Consider the following 17,351-nt stretch of genomic DNA (forward strand, 5'->3'; position numbering starts at 1 on the left):
TAGTGCATATGTGTCAAACTCAGGCCCGGCAACCAAATCCAGCCCGTGCAGCAATTTCATCCGGCCCGCGGAACTATTTGGAAAATAGCACTGACTTGGCCCGCCTCGCGGATCTTATCAAATAAAGTGCTTAAAGCGATCTGCGTGATTAAGCAACTCCTCCGGTATAAACTACTCCTCTGGCATTATTATTTAAAGTGGAAACAATATTGCATATAGCACGAAATTCACAACCATTCTTAATAGGCGTGCCAGATTCAGACCAAAAGTCCAAATAATTTAACTCTACACAACTAAAAAGATTCAAGATTCAAGAGTTTTATTGTCATATGCACAGTAGAACAGGTAGTTCTGCCATGCAATGAAATTCTTGTTCTGTTCATTCTCCCAACAGAAAGAAAGAAAGAAAAACACAAGAAAATGAATGAGAACAGGAGAAACATTAATAACAATAAATAAGGCAGCACTTTAACTATTACACCCTGTCTGTACAAAATAACACCTTAAAGAGGCAAAACACAGTCAAAATTGATCATTTCAACTACAGAAAAGCATGCTGGGAAATGCGTAATCTGCCAATTCCACAGCTGCAAACTCTTGCGGGTTTCACATCTCATGGATTGTGATGTTTGAATAGAATGACGAAGAGGTGGTCGATCAACAATCACTTTATTGAAAAAAACAGCCACGAAAAAACAACCATAGTCGTATATCCACATGTAGGAAAGTAGAAATTTCAAGCAAGAATCAGTGCATATGAATGCACATTTCCCCTACTCTCACGTAAAAAAAATGTCCATCTACACGAGTTAAATTTAAAAAAAGTATGTTCACACAAAAACAGTTTCACCAGCTGTCATGCACATTTTGTCCAAAATTGAAAACGCAACCACAGAGGTGCATTATATTGTATGTTCCAATCCCGGCAGTGCACGTGCGGGGAACTGGGATAAAAGGTGTGTAGGCTGCTTACTGTCACGATCTGCGTGGTAGCCTGTGTGACAGCTTGTTCCACTTCTACGCCTTAGTTCCGTTTTTGTGCTCTTATTTTGTAGTACTTCTTGTTTTGGAATGGTCTTGTGTTTTTCTGCTTTGCTTTTTTCGTTTCTATGGCACCTTCTGCCAGTTTGAGTTACGCTTGTATTTAGATCTGCCTCGCTCTCCATTGTTTGTTGGAGCATTGCTGTTCTTGTTCATGTTTGCAACTGCTCTGGTTTCATCCTTGCTGCTGCTCAGCAGTGATCATTATTAATAAGGAAATACATTTTACCTGCACTGGGTACCCGATCTCTGTATTGTGAAGTTGTTGCAACATTACACCATGCTAAAACGTGACACTTATCTATTCAAGGTCAGTGCTAATTTTCTCAAAGTTTGACCATACTAACTACTATTTTATCAGCCTGGATTATTGGAGCATGTCCTGTAATCTTCGCAACTTCAAGCAAGCATCTGTGTGTGCGCACTGATAATGCGTATGTAATGTATATAATTAGTGTGCTTCATTCACCAATTATGTTGCTTTTAAGGACAAGAAGGTTTTAATACTTCCAACATGCAGAAATATACAAGTGTTGAAAGTTTCAGGATAAATAAGAAAGATACAAAGTTGGGTCATGTGGTGGGGTGGTAATGTCCAATTCAGCCCACAACCTAAAGTAGTCTTTGAGTGTTTACTTCCTGTGCGATTGAATTTGACACCCCTATTTTAGTGCATTGTTTGAGTTCCTTACTCAATCCGTTCTATAATTTGATTCCACATACTGAAATGCCGAAGGTTGTAAGCGGTTTCTCACGTATGAATGTTTTAAGTTAAATTTTTCCCTAAGATCATATTTCTCCTCTCTTGCTGAGAAGAATTTAATAACATTTTTGGGTAGCAGGTTATTGTTTGCTTTATGCATAATTTTAGCTGTTTGAAAATTTACTAGATCAGCAAATTTTAATAATTGTGATTTTAGTAATAGAGGGTTTGTATGTTCTCTATAAGCGGCATTTTGGATGATCTTTTTTGTACCACGGCATAGTTATTCCCCCATATCTCCACACACTAAGTTAGATATGGTAATACCAGAGAGCAATAGAGAGTATGGAGTGATTTTTGGTCCAAAACAAATTTTGCTTTATTCAGTATTGAGGTATTTCTTGCCACTTTATGTTGTATATTTTTAATGTGAGATTTCCAGCTCATAATTTCATCTATTATGACCCCCAGAAATGTATTTTCATTCACCCTTTCAATGTCCACACCATCAATTTGTATTTGCAAATCCTTACTGCTATTACCAAATAGCATAATTTTAGTTTGACTTAAATTCAGGAGTAGCCTGTTTTTATCAAAATATCTTTTAAGTTTTAGTTCATTAATTAACGCAGCGGTTCTGCGATCTCATTAGTGACCTTTTTTTTAATCATTTCCACTTCAATTCCATTACAATCAGTTGATGTTTTTGCTTTACATTTATTGACAATATCAATTATTTCCTTTTTTGTCATATCAGTGAGGAACATGGAGTTGGGTTTCCTGTCTGACAAGAAATTTGGGATCTTTTCTCCCAGTTTTGGTCCAATATTTACAAAGTAATTATTGAACCTTTCCACTATCTCGTTCATATAATCATTTTTGACATTTTGAGGGTGATCTGCTTTCTTAGTACCATTCCTAATAATCCTGATTGGGATGCCCTATTTTGCTCTCATGTCGTTTGTATTCTTGTGTAGTGATTGACTAGAATATTCTTTCTTGCACACTCTCAAAATGTTTGTTGACTTGTTGATTTTAGGTGACTGTGGATTGCTTTGAGCACATTGAATTTATGTGTGTTATGAGTGTTGTGTACAAGGAGATGGTCATAAAGTTGTGGGCTGCCAGTGAATGTAACAAATCAATTTTACTGAACCATTATGTACACATGGTTTTTATGCAGTATCCTTTGGACAGCAACAATTGGAGGATGCCTGTTGGTCATTTGCATTCATGCATTTCTTGTTATAAATATGTACTTCTGTACTGCACTTCAAAGCATTGGTTGGGTAAAATGATCATTTCCATGTGTGCTCATCATTGTTGCTGATTTAAGCTCTCTCCTGATTTATGCCATTGCAACTTTAATGGACCTCATCAGCTGTTAGTCTGAATAGCCCTTTTCACCCTCCGTTCTCGCCATGAACAAAACTTGTAGCAATTCAGTGCCCCCCTCTCTCTGAATAGAGGTCTGTGATTGGTTTCTTGATTGAAAGTTCAAACCCACGCAGAGAGAGAGGCCCCTGCAGTAAAATAGTCCATGCCAGTCAATGCATCGCAGCCAGGGCGAGTATCTCGGATACGTGGTGTGGTCACTACAGGAACCTCACTTGCAGGATGTGCGATGTTTTCATCGCCATTTCCTTGGCGTCCAAAGAGATCTTATTCAGATGTGTTGTGCTGCAGTAACAAAGTAGATGTAAGACAAATTTATGCAGGTGCTTTGGCCTTGAATGGTGCATGCTGCACTGAAAGCCTTTCTAATTTCATTACAGATGTTTTAGACACAATTTGCATTGAAAAAAAGCTCATATTTTTATAAATATCTTTGGTTTTTATTTGAGGAAATGGCAATATAGAAGTGACACCTGCTTTAGAGTTATAACTTAATTGAAATGTTATATGTCGCAAAAAAGACACAATGAACCTAAAGAAGAGGCAAAGTGGCCTAATTGAAATGTTAATTGTCACAAAAATGCAATGTTTACAGTCATACCTTGCCACTCAAACATAGAATTAAATCATGCTGTTTCTAGGTTGAATACAGCCTGTTATTAGTAAAAAAAAAAAAAAAAGTCAATATTTAAGCAAATTATATGTATTTGTTGCCTAAATTAAGCATTTTCAACAATAAAAATGACTAAATTAACAAAAATACAAATATAAGGCATTCAGAAGACGATGTGAATTAGGGGTGTAACAATTCGTTTTAATAACGAAATTTGATTTGTATCACAATTTGTGGTTGCTGATACGATTCAAGGACGATATTGGTTCATTTAGAATGATACGATACGATACGAAACAATTCAGTAACTTTAAATCAACTCAATAACTTTTTAGCCAAAAATTCAACCAGTGTGACTGTGAAATAAATGGACAGTGCAGGTGAAGTTTTCTAGATTCCCGTTGTAATTATAAAGGAATCAGTTATAAATTATTAATAATGCTGACGTATTTAAGAATAAATGATCAATGAGTACAAAAAATGAGTTAGAATGCAACACAAAATCAGGATGAACAGAGGGTGGTATAGCTTGCCATGTTGAATGATTTACTTTAAATAGTGCAATCCAAACCTGCACTTTACACCCAATGAGGGACATTATGCAAGTTCCTCAGCAAATGAATGTGGTCTGCTTTCTTCAATTAGGTGTTGAAACTTTCTCACCTGTACGGGCCAATGGAAGCAGGGGCTGTTTTGTCCTGATAATCCTCCTGATCAGAACAGCCATTTGAAAGAACGACGTAGCAACTAGCAAGAATACACTGACAGAAGTTTTGCAGCGCACATACCGTATGTTAGGAATGTTACAAAATTTTGAAATATATCAAATCAAATCTGTGATTGATTCTGTCTGATAAAACATGACTTGAACTTTAATTTGATACCTCATTCACTTCTCTACCCCAAGTACTAAAGAAAGCAAATGTCATACTGGAAAATAGTGCCTTTTCTTCCCATTGTTTTAACATTGAGTCAAGACAAAAGCTGTGATCAACCCCACGGACCACGGAAGTACAACCATAAGTACAAAATATATTATAACTTAGTTCTGTGACATTTGTTTTAAAAGTCAACATCGTAGCCATTTACATTTTTTTGATCATCAAAATGTCCAGGGAAGAAAATCAATTGTCATAAATGCTGCAGCAGCACACTATTGGTTTCCATGCCACACTACTAATTGCATGTACACAGTAATTCAAATTAACATATTTTGCACCATCAGATTTTAATGAAATTTCATCTGTAGATAGATATTAATGTGAATGTATATCCTACATACCTTTTATCTTGGCCTGAAGCTCCGATCCATAAGTTTGAATGGCTTAAAGTTAGAAAGAAAGAAAGTTGGATTTAACTTTTCTGTATACGAATGAAAATACACCCGATATCATATAAAAAAAAATTGCATTTTGAAGGACGTCCCCACAGACTCTCATAATCAAGCGTGCATGCACAGTCTTAGATTTTTTTGCATCGCTAAAATACGGGGATTCTATTTGTAGCATTCCTACTTAAGTGTTTTGACCTGCACACGCCACGCTGGATGATGGATGATGACGTCACTAAGTATCACTGCTACTGGACCATACCGTCCAGAGGCGTACAAAACGTCCTTATTTTGCATATTGTCCCCATAAGTGGCACTTAAAAGGAGTTTCAAATAAGGCCAGATGAGTTAAATATGAATACTGAATAAAGTGAATGAACTGACCAAAAGAAGAAGTGAATCAACTGTATTTCACAGGTCGACTACATCTCCCATGACCACCACATACCCGGAAGACAATGACGTCACCGACAGGCAGACTGTAACGTTTAAGGTCTTTATCATTAAAAGTGCTAAAAAAAAAAAGCATTCCCATATCATGGTCTATATGCTAATCATCTTAGCTTTGTGTAATAACTGACAAAGCAAATTAGTGTAACATCTAATAATTATACCATGAATAAAGAATTTATTTTGGTTTTAAAATATGCCGAGGTTCAAATAAAAATTAACCAATCTGCGAACCGAAAAAGCCCCCCTGGACCGCACTTTGGATACCTCTGCCTTAATTAGTAGAAGATATCAATACAGTAAAAGATTCAGTATTTCTCCAATGACTCAGACAGTAAGAATATCATAAAAGGTAGATTTCCTAATGTGCGTCCAAATGTGTTGTGTGCAGGTGGTGATGCAACTGGTGCGCCTGCTCCCCGACGGCCACCGGATGAAATGCGAGGTGGACATGGCCCTGGACTCCGTCTCGGAGACCATGACGCCCATGCACTACCACCTGAGGGAGATCATCATCTGCACATACAGACAGGTCAGCCTCACTCTCACTTCAACTCCCCACTTCCATGGAATACATGCCAGTGCACGTAACGCCCTATAGAGGGGGACAGGGAACTTATTTTCCTCTCCTCCGTCGGCGCCATGGCACACGAATGAGAACAATGTGCCACTCTCAGCAAGCAACGGGGCTGCCGAGCGTGGAAAAATTGATTATGATGTAACTTAATGGAATTCCTTTTGGGGCTCTGCATGAGAATGAGCCAAAAGAAGCAGGGGAGGAAATGAAATGTGCCTTCATATCCGTTGCAGGGTGCATAAGGTGGATCTGTGTATCTGTCCTGAAGTTTCATTAAGATCCACGTGGTCGATTGCAATCCGCTTGTTGTAATTTCAAAACAATTTTTCTCGTAGGAAATAACCGGACTTCCACTGTCACCATCATAAAACCTTTTTTTTTTAACTCTTTAACAATTTTAACTGCCACAGTTGAATAAAAAATTAATCCTCCCATATGATAAAACTACTAGTCCTCTGACAGATGTGTAATGGAGAATCCTCAGGAAACTGTGTATTAATTGTATTGCTCACATTTAGCAGCCAGGCGGTTTCCTACATTATAGTAGGTCAGGGTCCCTATGCTCTTGGAAAAACTGGGCTATAAGTGCAAACGGTCTATAAGTTAAGCACATACATGTTTGTGGTCACCTTATCTTCTGGGCAACAGGCATAGCGCTCTATGTGATACTACCAGCCAATCAAATTTGCATTATTGCTTCCAGCAGTTCTGCAACCCAGTGCTTCCAACTGACTTGCTGTTAGATTTAGCAATGTTTCTGACCTCGTTAAGGACTTGGTAGTGCCTAGAGACAAAACTACAACTGTAAGTAGAAAATTATTGCTAGTGTTGATCTGTATGCTCTTATAAATTGTCTCTATAGTGGCTGAAAATGCCCTGGAAAATAATTTCAGGGAAAGAGTGGGATCCCTGTAAGTACTTTGTCTGCTTCTGTGGTTAGCATCACACAAGGTACCCGCAAAATAGTTGGAAGTCTTTGATTTGTTTGACTTTTAAGGCATATGTTATCTAAAAATGTGGTTCCCTCAGCTGTATATGGAGGTACGGTCATCTCTTGAATTTCACAGCTTCACTCTACCACGATGTAATACAGTAATGTTTGGTGATACACATAAGCACTAGACTTGATTACCGAAAACAGACTTTCCTTGCAGGTTTGTATTATCACACAACAGGCATAATAATCCCTAATAAAAATCCTATAAAAGCACAGGCTGCTGTTGCTTCTTTTGTAACTGTGATAAACGAGGGATGACTGTAATTACTGAATTGGATTTGAAAGTTCTCATAAGCTGAAAGCATAACACCCACTGTAACTTTGGGGTGTTTGGTTGCGGAATTGCCACAGAATCTAGTATATTGGGTAATAGGAGTGTAAAGGTGGCTATAGGGGTGTTATTTTATATCTGGAGGGCTTTACTAATGTTAAAAACTGTATTTAGAAGGTTCTAAACAAGTGAAATGAAAATATATTTAATTTATAAACAAGGAATTCTACATTATCGAAATGCACTTATCAAGGTTGGGTCTAGAACCAATTAATCGTGATAAACGAGGGATTACTGTTAAGGCTTGCTGGTGTGCTGCATGATGCAGTGGTGTTATATTGTATATGTAGTCATAACACGCCAGCATCTTCTCAAATAAGTTGCCCTTTGTGTGCAAACAAACAAAGCTGCAAGAGAACAAAAGCAGATTTGTGCTTTAGGCTCCGTCAGGAGTTCGCCGGACAGAGGCTCTGCTTTATCCATTTGTAACGCACACTGTAATCATTGCGCCTCTGTGCACCGTCAGCTGTTCTCAGAACGCTGGTGGAGGCACCCCGGGCCGACTCTCCGGCATATCAATGGGCCTCATTGTCCCGGGCCGGCTCGCTTTTCGCCTATGTTTACGGCCCGTGCCGTTGTAATAAAGCCTTGATTGCATATCTCCGAGAGTGCTTGGTACATGGATGTTCTACTTGGATTTGAGTGAATCCTCTGCACCATGGAAGCAGGACTGAATGAACGAACACATACGTTTGGAGGTGAGATGGGGAAGTTCAATAGACGGGATGTGAACGTAATGAAAAAATAACCCCTCTGCATTATGTTATAGTAAAAAAAAAAATGTCTTTCCAGAGGGAACCCTGGTGACAAATCTCATAAGCAAAAACTACTCAAAGAGAAATGGAATCCAGATACTGACACATAAAACAAATGTTATAGAGCTTTTGTTTGCCAAGGTGTTCATTTGTTTTCATACCAGCGTAACTTAAAGACGATTTGCACCAAACACGGTGGAAGGATGTTGACATGGGCCTGAAAACTGGACTGCAGCACCATTGTAACTGACAAGAAATTAGCGACAAGCGTCAACTTCAACTTAGTTTAAGGGTGATTTAGCTTTCCCCCGTCGTAGGCCAACAGGCCACACGATGACAAGTCCTCCCCTCCCCCCCTTTCCTCTTGGCTCCAAACCAGCAGGCCAGGTGATAAACAGTGCCAGATGTTAGAAGAGGGGAAAATTTCACCACCACTCTCATATAACGGAACAGCCCCCCCTTAAAACTCACCCCCTCTCCTCTCCTTTGACAGTGGTTGGAAAATGTGTCTTTTATTATATTTATATATTTACCCTGGGACCCGAACCATCCAGCGGCTCCCAGAAGGGCCCCACTAAAGGGGGAAGGGACGTGCGTGTGTGTAAATCCCTGCCTTGCCAACCAGGCGTGACCCCCACGTGGCTGATGTGTCTTGCATCCACCCAAAATATTTTTTCTTCTTCTACTTCCTGTAAAGATTGACATCTTCCATCATGGTGCTGTACTGCTGTGATGACTTTGACGAACTGGCTGGCATCTCCTTGGATAAAATGTATTTCTCACCTCATATTATTGCCTCATTCCGACTAACTGAGGATTTCTATTCTCTATCTATCTCAAGGGACAAAATGGCGCCAATACAATTTATTTTCAATCTGAATGGTGCTGACATTGAATAATGACACACAGGAGATAATGTGGACATGGTCAAAGCAAGGTGTACTCACTTGTGTTGCCAAATAGACTATAATGGCTGTCTGTTGACTCCTTTTTAGTGGACTGTATACTCCTATACCAGGGGTGTCCAAACTTTTTCCACCGAGGGCCACATACTGAAAAATTAAAGGATGCAAGTACTGTAGGGATGCTGAAATCGATCGGCCACCAATCGCTATCAGCCGATTTCTGTGGAAAAGCATATGATCGGCATATGCCAATAAATGCCTTTCAATGCCAATCACAAAACCCAAATACCTGTGGCTCGTACTATTGCGGCCTTAGCAATTCCTGCGTGCAGTGTAGTGTCTTGCCAACGTCTTGGGTAGCGTCCCCCTTCCACTTTCCTTTACACTGCGCAGGCATTCCAAAGCAAAACCAACATGTCTGCCGTGTGGAACTTACCTGCCAACACATGCCACGAAAAATATCTTGTGGGGATAGTAGCACGTTAAAAGGCTCCGCTAATGTACTCTCACATCCAAAAACTCCTTAAGGAAGGCGTCTTATCCTCTGTAAGTTTCACGAGTGATATTTGTTCTCTTGACAAAGTAAATAAAATATGGTTTTGTCTAAATAAAGGTGATTTCGTGGTTCCTTTTTTCATATCATATAGCCAATAGCAGGGTTGCAGCCAGGAATTGTGGGCCCATGAACAACAAAAAAATACCCCCACCCCCTTTTTTTATTTTTATTTTTTAATAATTACCTATTTTTTGGGCCCCGTGGCAGTCAGGGGACCTTGGAATTGTACACCATTGTATAATATGGCTGATCGGTAAGGAAATCAGCAGCATAAAACCCAGATCGGAGTATGCCTAAATGCAAGGACCACTTGGATATTTTGTAAACCAACATGTAGATATGATAAGAAGTTATATATATTTCAAGAAAAAACACTTCTCAGATTTGTCATATAGGTGAAAAAGTGTATTATTAATATGAACTTTGTTTTTTGCTCTTTTTTCCCCATTTTTGCTGTTTTATAAAATGTTAAAATATTTAAACTTTCTTCTTAAATCTTTGTAAATTTTCACTTAATACTATGAATTTATTCCCGTAATAATTTGACTTTATTCCCATAATATTATAACTATTATTGTTTTTATAACTTTGTTTTGTCCATATCCAAGATGAATTTCTGTCCCTTGAGAAAATGGTGAGGCGTGAGGAGTGTAACTCATTTTGTGAGAAACTGTGTGTTTTCACAATGCCGATCCCTCATAGTCAAGCTGGAGCCAAGGAGGAACTTGTAAAAATTGCGTGGTAGATCTGTTTAACACTGTGGAAAAGTACATATTTTTCATTCATTGGCCTTGGCTCCGGTCTTGGCTCTTTCTCTGCTGTTTAATACAAAAAAAAAGGCAATGCCTGTTCCCCTGCTCCTGAAACGCACAAATTAAGAATGAATGAGGGCAAATCACAGTGTGTCCAAAGATGGGCCCCCATGGTTTGGATGGGGGAGTGGAAAAATATTTTGGGAAATGGGAGAATGCTGCAAGCAGGTTCTCTAAGGGGAAGGGGTGGGGGTGGCGGTAGGGGAGTTGATTTGATTGATTTGAAGCAAAGCAGTAGCAGCATAGGGCCAAGTCTCTTATCAATCTTTTATTTATTTTCAGACCATTAATAAATGTTAAGGATGACTACTTGACATAAGTGGACCAACTACAAGCCAATTCAAACAATTGTGTTGACCGTGTTGGAGGCAAGCAAGCAGTGGAGTTTGATTTTATTATTCATCCGTGCCAAGACTGGCGGGAGTTTATGCCGCAGCATGTTGTCAGGTGCAGCCAACTCAGCTTTTTAGGCACTTTTAGTCCAGAGGGGAAAGTCTTGAGGTGGCCGTATTTACACATGGGTGTTTATTTATGCGAGTGTGTGGCAGCACGTACAAGGGTAAATAATCATCTCTAGGGACTTTGCAGTGGACTTTGGGTGAGACAGGTGTTTCGTGAGGATGGGGGGGGGTCATCAGTCAGCTGCTGTGTCTCTGCGTGTATTTATTTTTGGGGAGTTTCCATAGCTGTAAATGAAGTGATACTCTTAATATGTCCCAGCAAGTATTTACAGTGTTTAACATAATGCGATGCATTAGGGCGCTGCTGCTGCCTGTATTGATTGGCTTGATTGATTTCTATGTAGATACATCTGGACTCGTACAGTAGTGCAACATTTTTAGTTAATAAACTTTGTAAAAAGGAATTAGCAGGGCTTTATCAACGGCTGAGCATTTGGCGGGAGTGTCCAAAGAGTGGCCTGTGGTTATTTTTTTATTGGCATGCTGCACATTCTAAAAATAGAATTTAACAAGAAAACAAAAAAAAAAATAGCAAAAATGGAAAATTATGCAGTAATTGTACAGCATTAAAATAAAAATATTAACAGGAAAAAGTCCGAATTTTTTGAGAATAACAATATTATGGAAAGAAAATTCAGTCATTTTAATTGCATAAAGTTTAAATATGAAAAAATACAACAAAACAACAAATAAAGTTGTATTTTGTGGAAAATTAGGTTGCGGAAAAAGTTGTTATGAGAATAAAGTAAATATATTATGGGAATATAGTTGTCTCTCGCCACTGTGGTTTGAGTGTCTATTGACCACGGTGTTTCAAAAATTAAAAAAATAATCGCAGTGTTGTGTTTGACTATGGCCTATTAGTCCTAGAATATGCATATTTACGCAAATTGCATGTATTCTTGGCCTAAATTAAACATTTTTAAGTATAAAAATGGCTAAAACGCAAATATAAGGCATTCAAAGATGCTGATAAAATGTCGTATTCTACATTGTTCACTAGGTGTCACTAGTAACACGTACCAGACTTGATCACCAGAACAACAATTTTACGAGAACGAGGTCAAAATATTAAGAGAAGTCTAAATTTTATGATAAAAAAACGTTTACAGTTATGTAATTGTAGTAGCGCAGTTTAAATATTGACTTTAAAAAAAAATATTTAAACCATATTATTATGAGAAACAAAACAAAATAAAGTTGTAATTTTTGGAAAATTAGGTTGGGGAAAAATGTAAATTTTATGATTTTATGATATTAATAAAGTCAAAATTTTATGGGAATAGAGCCATAATTACAAGAAGAAAATTTATGCAGCTCATTAAAGGAGAAAGTTGAAATATTTGGAAAGTTAAAAAAAAGAAATGCAAAAATGGGGAAAAATTGAGCAAAGATAGCAAAAATGTTCTTTTTCGCCTATATTTCAAAACTGAGATGTAGTTTTCAGTATGTGGCCCTTGGTGGAAAAAGTTTGGTCTAAGGACAATCGAATGTACAGAATTATTAATCTGTCCCACAGAGGGATGTCACCAGACACCCAACTCGCGAGACAAGACGATGCACAAGATTGGGTCCACGAGATCGAGACAAGATTTTCGCATTCATTTTAAGAAAGGTACAGCACAATGAAAAAATATGACAGGAGTCACAAAACAGTGCATGTGCGTTTTGAAATGTTTATTGTGCCACAAATTGACGCTCAAAGATATTATTTGTCAACATTTTCTGAAACCAAATAAACCACTGTTATGATAGTATATGAAAGGCTTTTTCAATCAGATTAATCACTATTTTCAAATTAATTAATCATGATTAATCACCATGTCACACTGTTACCTTATATTACCTTATCATATTACCATAAGATTTTCCTGTGTACACTAAGTCCCCAACTTACGAACACAATTGGTTCCAGACGACCGTTCTTAAGTCGAATTGTTCTTAAGTCGGGGAGAAGGTAATATTAACAATGATATAGGTACTACATGTACGTGTATACATATACGTATATGCGTATGTATGTAAATATGAGTTTGGATGCAGTAGTAATTTTAAACGAGGATAATTAATGAAAAAAACAATAATAAAAGTGATATAATAATACGTAATGATAAATGTTATTTACCTTTGAAGAGAAGTGGCCGAGCATACGTTGTTGTGGTGGAGTTGGAGGAGGAGTTATTGAAAAAAAGGACAAATTGTTGTCGTCGTTAGACTCTTCTAAAAGAGGTAGTGTTCTGTGGGTGGTGTGGAATTAAGCAGGCCTATTAACTCTTCATAAACTTTAATCACACGCTCTGTCCGGGTTGTATAATTTAGCTTTTCATTTAGCTTTATCTCCCCAGGTCTAATTCTCCCTCTGTGGGTGCCATTAGCTCTAACGCTTCCTGTGTTGGTCCCATTAGCAGTGTCACAGTGCCCTCTACTTGTCAAGCATGTACAGTAGCAGTATAAATACTGATTGAGCGACTACAAGGCAAAATAAAATAAAATATAGACCAGGCGACTTGTGTTCGTATCCACGAGTGTTCGCTAGTCGGGTGTTCATAAGTTGGGGACCTAGTGTATTTTAAATTAGCAAAGACCACATTTGCAATACAGGAAGTGAACAAATGTATTGCAATTGATGTGAAACGAATGGGGAGTAGGATTAAATAAGATTTGCTTCTTCCTCCTCCTTTTTGCACATGTTGAATTGTGAATTGTACTATGTTATGTAATCCAATGTAACTTTTATGCATGTTCAAAATAAATTAAACCATTGCCATTATCATGCCTGAAATATGCCCATTTTAATGTATTTTATAGAAAGAACCATTAATAAAATAAAATATAATAAAAAGTGCAAGATTATATATATTAGTATGTATTAACAGTGCTAAATTAACTTAATTTTTCTAATGGCACACATGTATGAAAATCTATTTATCTTTCTTTAATATCCGAAAATTTGAATCAGACATTAATTGTGTTATGATATTATGTTATTAGGGAAAAAAAACATATTTGTCTATATATATAAGCTGTGCATGTCCACGTCATAAAATGGCATATTGTGGCACGCACGAGTCCGTGAGGACCAGGGAGCTCTTTATTTGACAGGAGCCAATCATGAGCTATAGAAAAACCCACGAGCATGTCAACCAATTGGAAACTGCAGGAGGTCATTACTCAGTATAGCAGTCTGACTCACGGTGTCATCTTACAGACAACTCTAAACTCATCACAACTCAACACTCAAAAGGTATACCTAATAAATATACAAACATGTACCAATACGAGTTTAAAATAAACAAATGAATTTTAAGTTTTCCCATAATGCATATCGTCTTAGCAAAGTATTTAATTGTAGGACAGGTGGATGGATGGATGGATGGATGGATGAATGGATGGATGGATGGATGGCACTGCAATACTGTGTCTGTCCACCAGAGGAAGCACATAGCCCAGAGAGAGGCTGATGTCATTGCAGTGACCCGGCGGTACTTTATTTATTTACATTTTTATTACTTATTTTGTAGTATGGAATGTTAAGAAAGGAAGATCAAGTCAGCAACGTTAAGAATTTGGAAAAACTCACTTTCTCACGCTTTGCAGATGATTTGGCTGTTTTGGGGCAGGAGGGGTTGTTTTTAAATTATTTCAGCTCCCAACTATTTCACCTTTTTTCTTGTAAATTTTGTTCTTGTAATATTAGGACTTTATTCCCATATTGTAACATTTTCCCGAACTTAATTTTCCAAAAATTACAACTTTCTTTTGTTTTGTGTCTCATAACATCTAACTTTAAAAAAATGACCTCTTTTTTTCTTTAATATTTAAACTTTATTGTACTAAAATTAGTCATTTTTCTTTATTCTTGTAAAATTACTGCTGATTGTTCAATTTTTTTCACTTTTCACACTAAAAGAAAATATTTCAAGTTTAAATTTCTTTCCAGTAGTGCCATGCCAAAAGACAATAAAAAGTGAAAAACAGTGCAGAGGTTCACAGGAAAAAACGGTGTCCTCTCGATTCAAAGGTAAACACCACAAAGGTGAAAAACGTGTTTGAAGTGTCTTTGTTGTATTATTGCTCCGTCCAAATTAGTCCAAATGATGGACCTCGCACTGGTCACTTTCACCAACTCCTCCTGTTTGCTTTAATTAAAGTCTCTATTGTAGGTATTTATCGTTTCTGTTGCATATTTTTTACATCGCTATTACGGGACATAAGCGCTGTTTGATCAATGAATTCATCCTTCTTGGATGACATTGGTATGGAAGAACTCTATCAGGCATCCTGGCAATGAACTAGAACTGATACTAGAGGAGACACAGCAAGTCCGACATCACTGATCTGTAACCTCACAATTTAATCCCCAAACACATTCCAGAAGCAGCGTGCAAACCGTCCACCTTTTCCTCCATTTCTACTTCCTATTCTAGCACTTTTGTACGGCTGTTATTGTGGTGTTTCATTACACACGGTCCCCGTCTTTGCCCTCCTGGTGACTGTGGAGACTCACCCCCATGTCTACGCCATTTACCCTGAATAACTGGGCCCGCCCCGGCTTGCCCTTTTGCTCTGACTTTCCTCACGTCCGCCACTCTCCTGCCCCCAATCAAACACTGGCCCCAAGACACCGTTTCAAACCACCAAAAGGTTGCCATTTCTTGCTCCTTTACACTAAAACTGTCATTGTGCACCAGGAATAATGTGTGAAAACGTGTCGCCCCCAATAGCTGAGATATTGTGATGGACCTCCCCTCCTTTTCCATCGGGCATTAACAGCACACACGTTTGAACTTTGACATGTTGCACGAAAACACATTATATTGTTACATGCATTATGGACGTAAGTGAGTATGCTCAGCTCGTCATGCATGCAAATTATCATGCAAATAGGATTTTAGTATCAAACATCTTTTTTTTTTGTTTTTTAATAAAACTCATGGATGGCATTGTGTCTTGACTCTTTGGATTACAGATATCAATCTCGGACAACTGTCAAAATTAGTTTGCCACGTGAGCCCAATTAAAAGAAAACTATTAAAAAGTATGTTCCACATTATTAAGCATGCCACAGATTTCGAGCAATATGGGAAAGATAACGGATCTTTCTGCTGACGAAAAAGTGTCAAATATTGCAATGCCTTGGATAAGGCATGAAAACATTCAATAATTTACAAAAACTTTTGTACACTTTGTGGCTGATTCAGATGACAGCCGGGATGACAAAAACAGCAAACAGGTATTTAAAGCTGCTGGTGCCTCTGAAGTCCCATGAACCTCAAGGTGTAAGATCTTCCAGAGGCTTGCAGTTATGCATAAACCTATTATTTGGCCACCCCTAACCAATTCTCACAAGCAGAAACTGTTGCAGTGGGCCAACAAATACATGAAGATTAATTTTCAAACAATCCTGTTTGCTGAAGAGGTCTGTGCAACCTTGGGTTCTCCGAATGGATAAAGTACAGTTTTGCCAGCATATCTCAAAAAGGATGTGATGTCAGCAAGGAGGTGGCGGAGTCATGTTTTGGATCGGAATCAGAGCTGGTAGAGCCTTTATGGTCACTGAAGGTATGAAAATGATTTCAGCAAAGTAGGTAGAGTTTCTGACTGACCTTGCGTAACTGACCTTCATGCATGACAATGCACCATGTCATGATGCAAAGAATACCTACCTCTCTGTCATTGGCTGTTACGGGCAAAAAAGGAGAGAAACCCATGGCTTGGCCCCCTTATTTCCCCTGACCTCAACCCAATTGAGAACCTATGGAGCATTGTCAAGCAAAAAAATGTATGAGGGTGGGAGGCAGATCACAACAAAACAGCAGCTGGGGGAAGCTGTTCTGACATCTTGACATCTTGCAAAAGAATTCAACCAGAAACTGTCCATAAACTCACAAGTTCAATGTAAGAATTGAAGGTTATATAATGCACTTATATGGAGCTCTATGGTAAGAACTGTCCCTGGCAAGAAAAGTCCAACCAGCCATGGATGACAAAAGGACTAAAACATGCCTGTTAGAAGAAGAATACAGTCAAACTTGTCTATAGCGGCCACTAGAGGGAGTCTGCAAAAGTGGCCGCTATAGACAGGTGGCCTCTATAGACAGGTTGGCGTCCAGTTTGAATGATAACCAGTAGAGGGAAAAAAAAAGGGGGGGGGGGGGGAATAATAATAATGTTGACCAGTAGAGGGCACTGCAGACTGCGGATAAAAGTTGTACAGCACTACTAGGCTTGTTATTATCATGGTTCATGGTTTTAATCCTGAACATGCATGAGTCAAACAGTAGCACATCACATAGTACAATTCACAATTTTGCATGTCCAAAAAGGAGTAGGAAGAAGCAAAGCTTATTTAATCCTACCCCTCATCAGTTTCACATCAGTTGCAATACATTTATTCACCTCTTGTTCTTCCAAGTGTACTTTGT

At 38.2% G+C, this 17,351-nt stretch overlaps 1 protein-coding gene across 3 annotated transcripts in view; it reads left to right on the forward strand.

Annotated features, from left to right (window-relative positions):
* Positions 1-17,351, forward strand: part of pald1a (phosphatase domain containing paladin 1a) — a 76,666-nt gene that overhangs the window by 36,943 nt on the left and 22,372 nt on the right. For all 3 annotated transcript variants that reach the window (XM_054766621.1, XM_054766622.1, XM_054766620.1), the window contains exon 18: positions 5,924-6,064. In XM_054766621.1, the coding sequence (XP_054622596.1) occupies positions 5,924-6,064 (141 nt within the window). The remainder of the gene's footprint in view (positions 1-5,923; positions 6,065-17,351) is intronic.

Source organism: Dunckerocampus dactyliophorus, chromosome 2, assembly GCF_027744805.1.
Source record: "Dunckerocampus dactyliophorus isolate RoL2022-P2 chromosome 2, RoL_Ddac_1.1, whole genome shotgun sequence".
NCBI lineage: Eukaryota > Metazoa > Chordata > Actinopteri > Syngnathiformes > Syngnathidae > Dunckerocampus > Dunckerocampus dactyliophorus.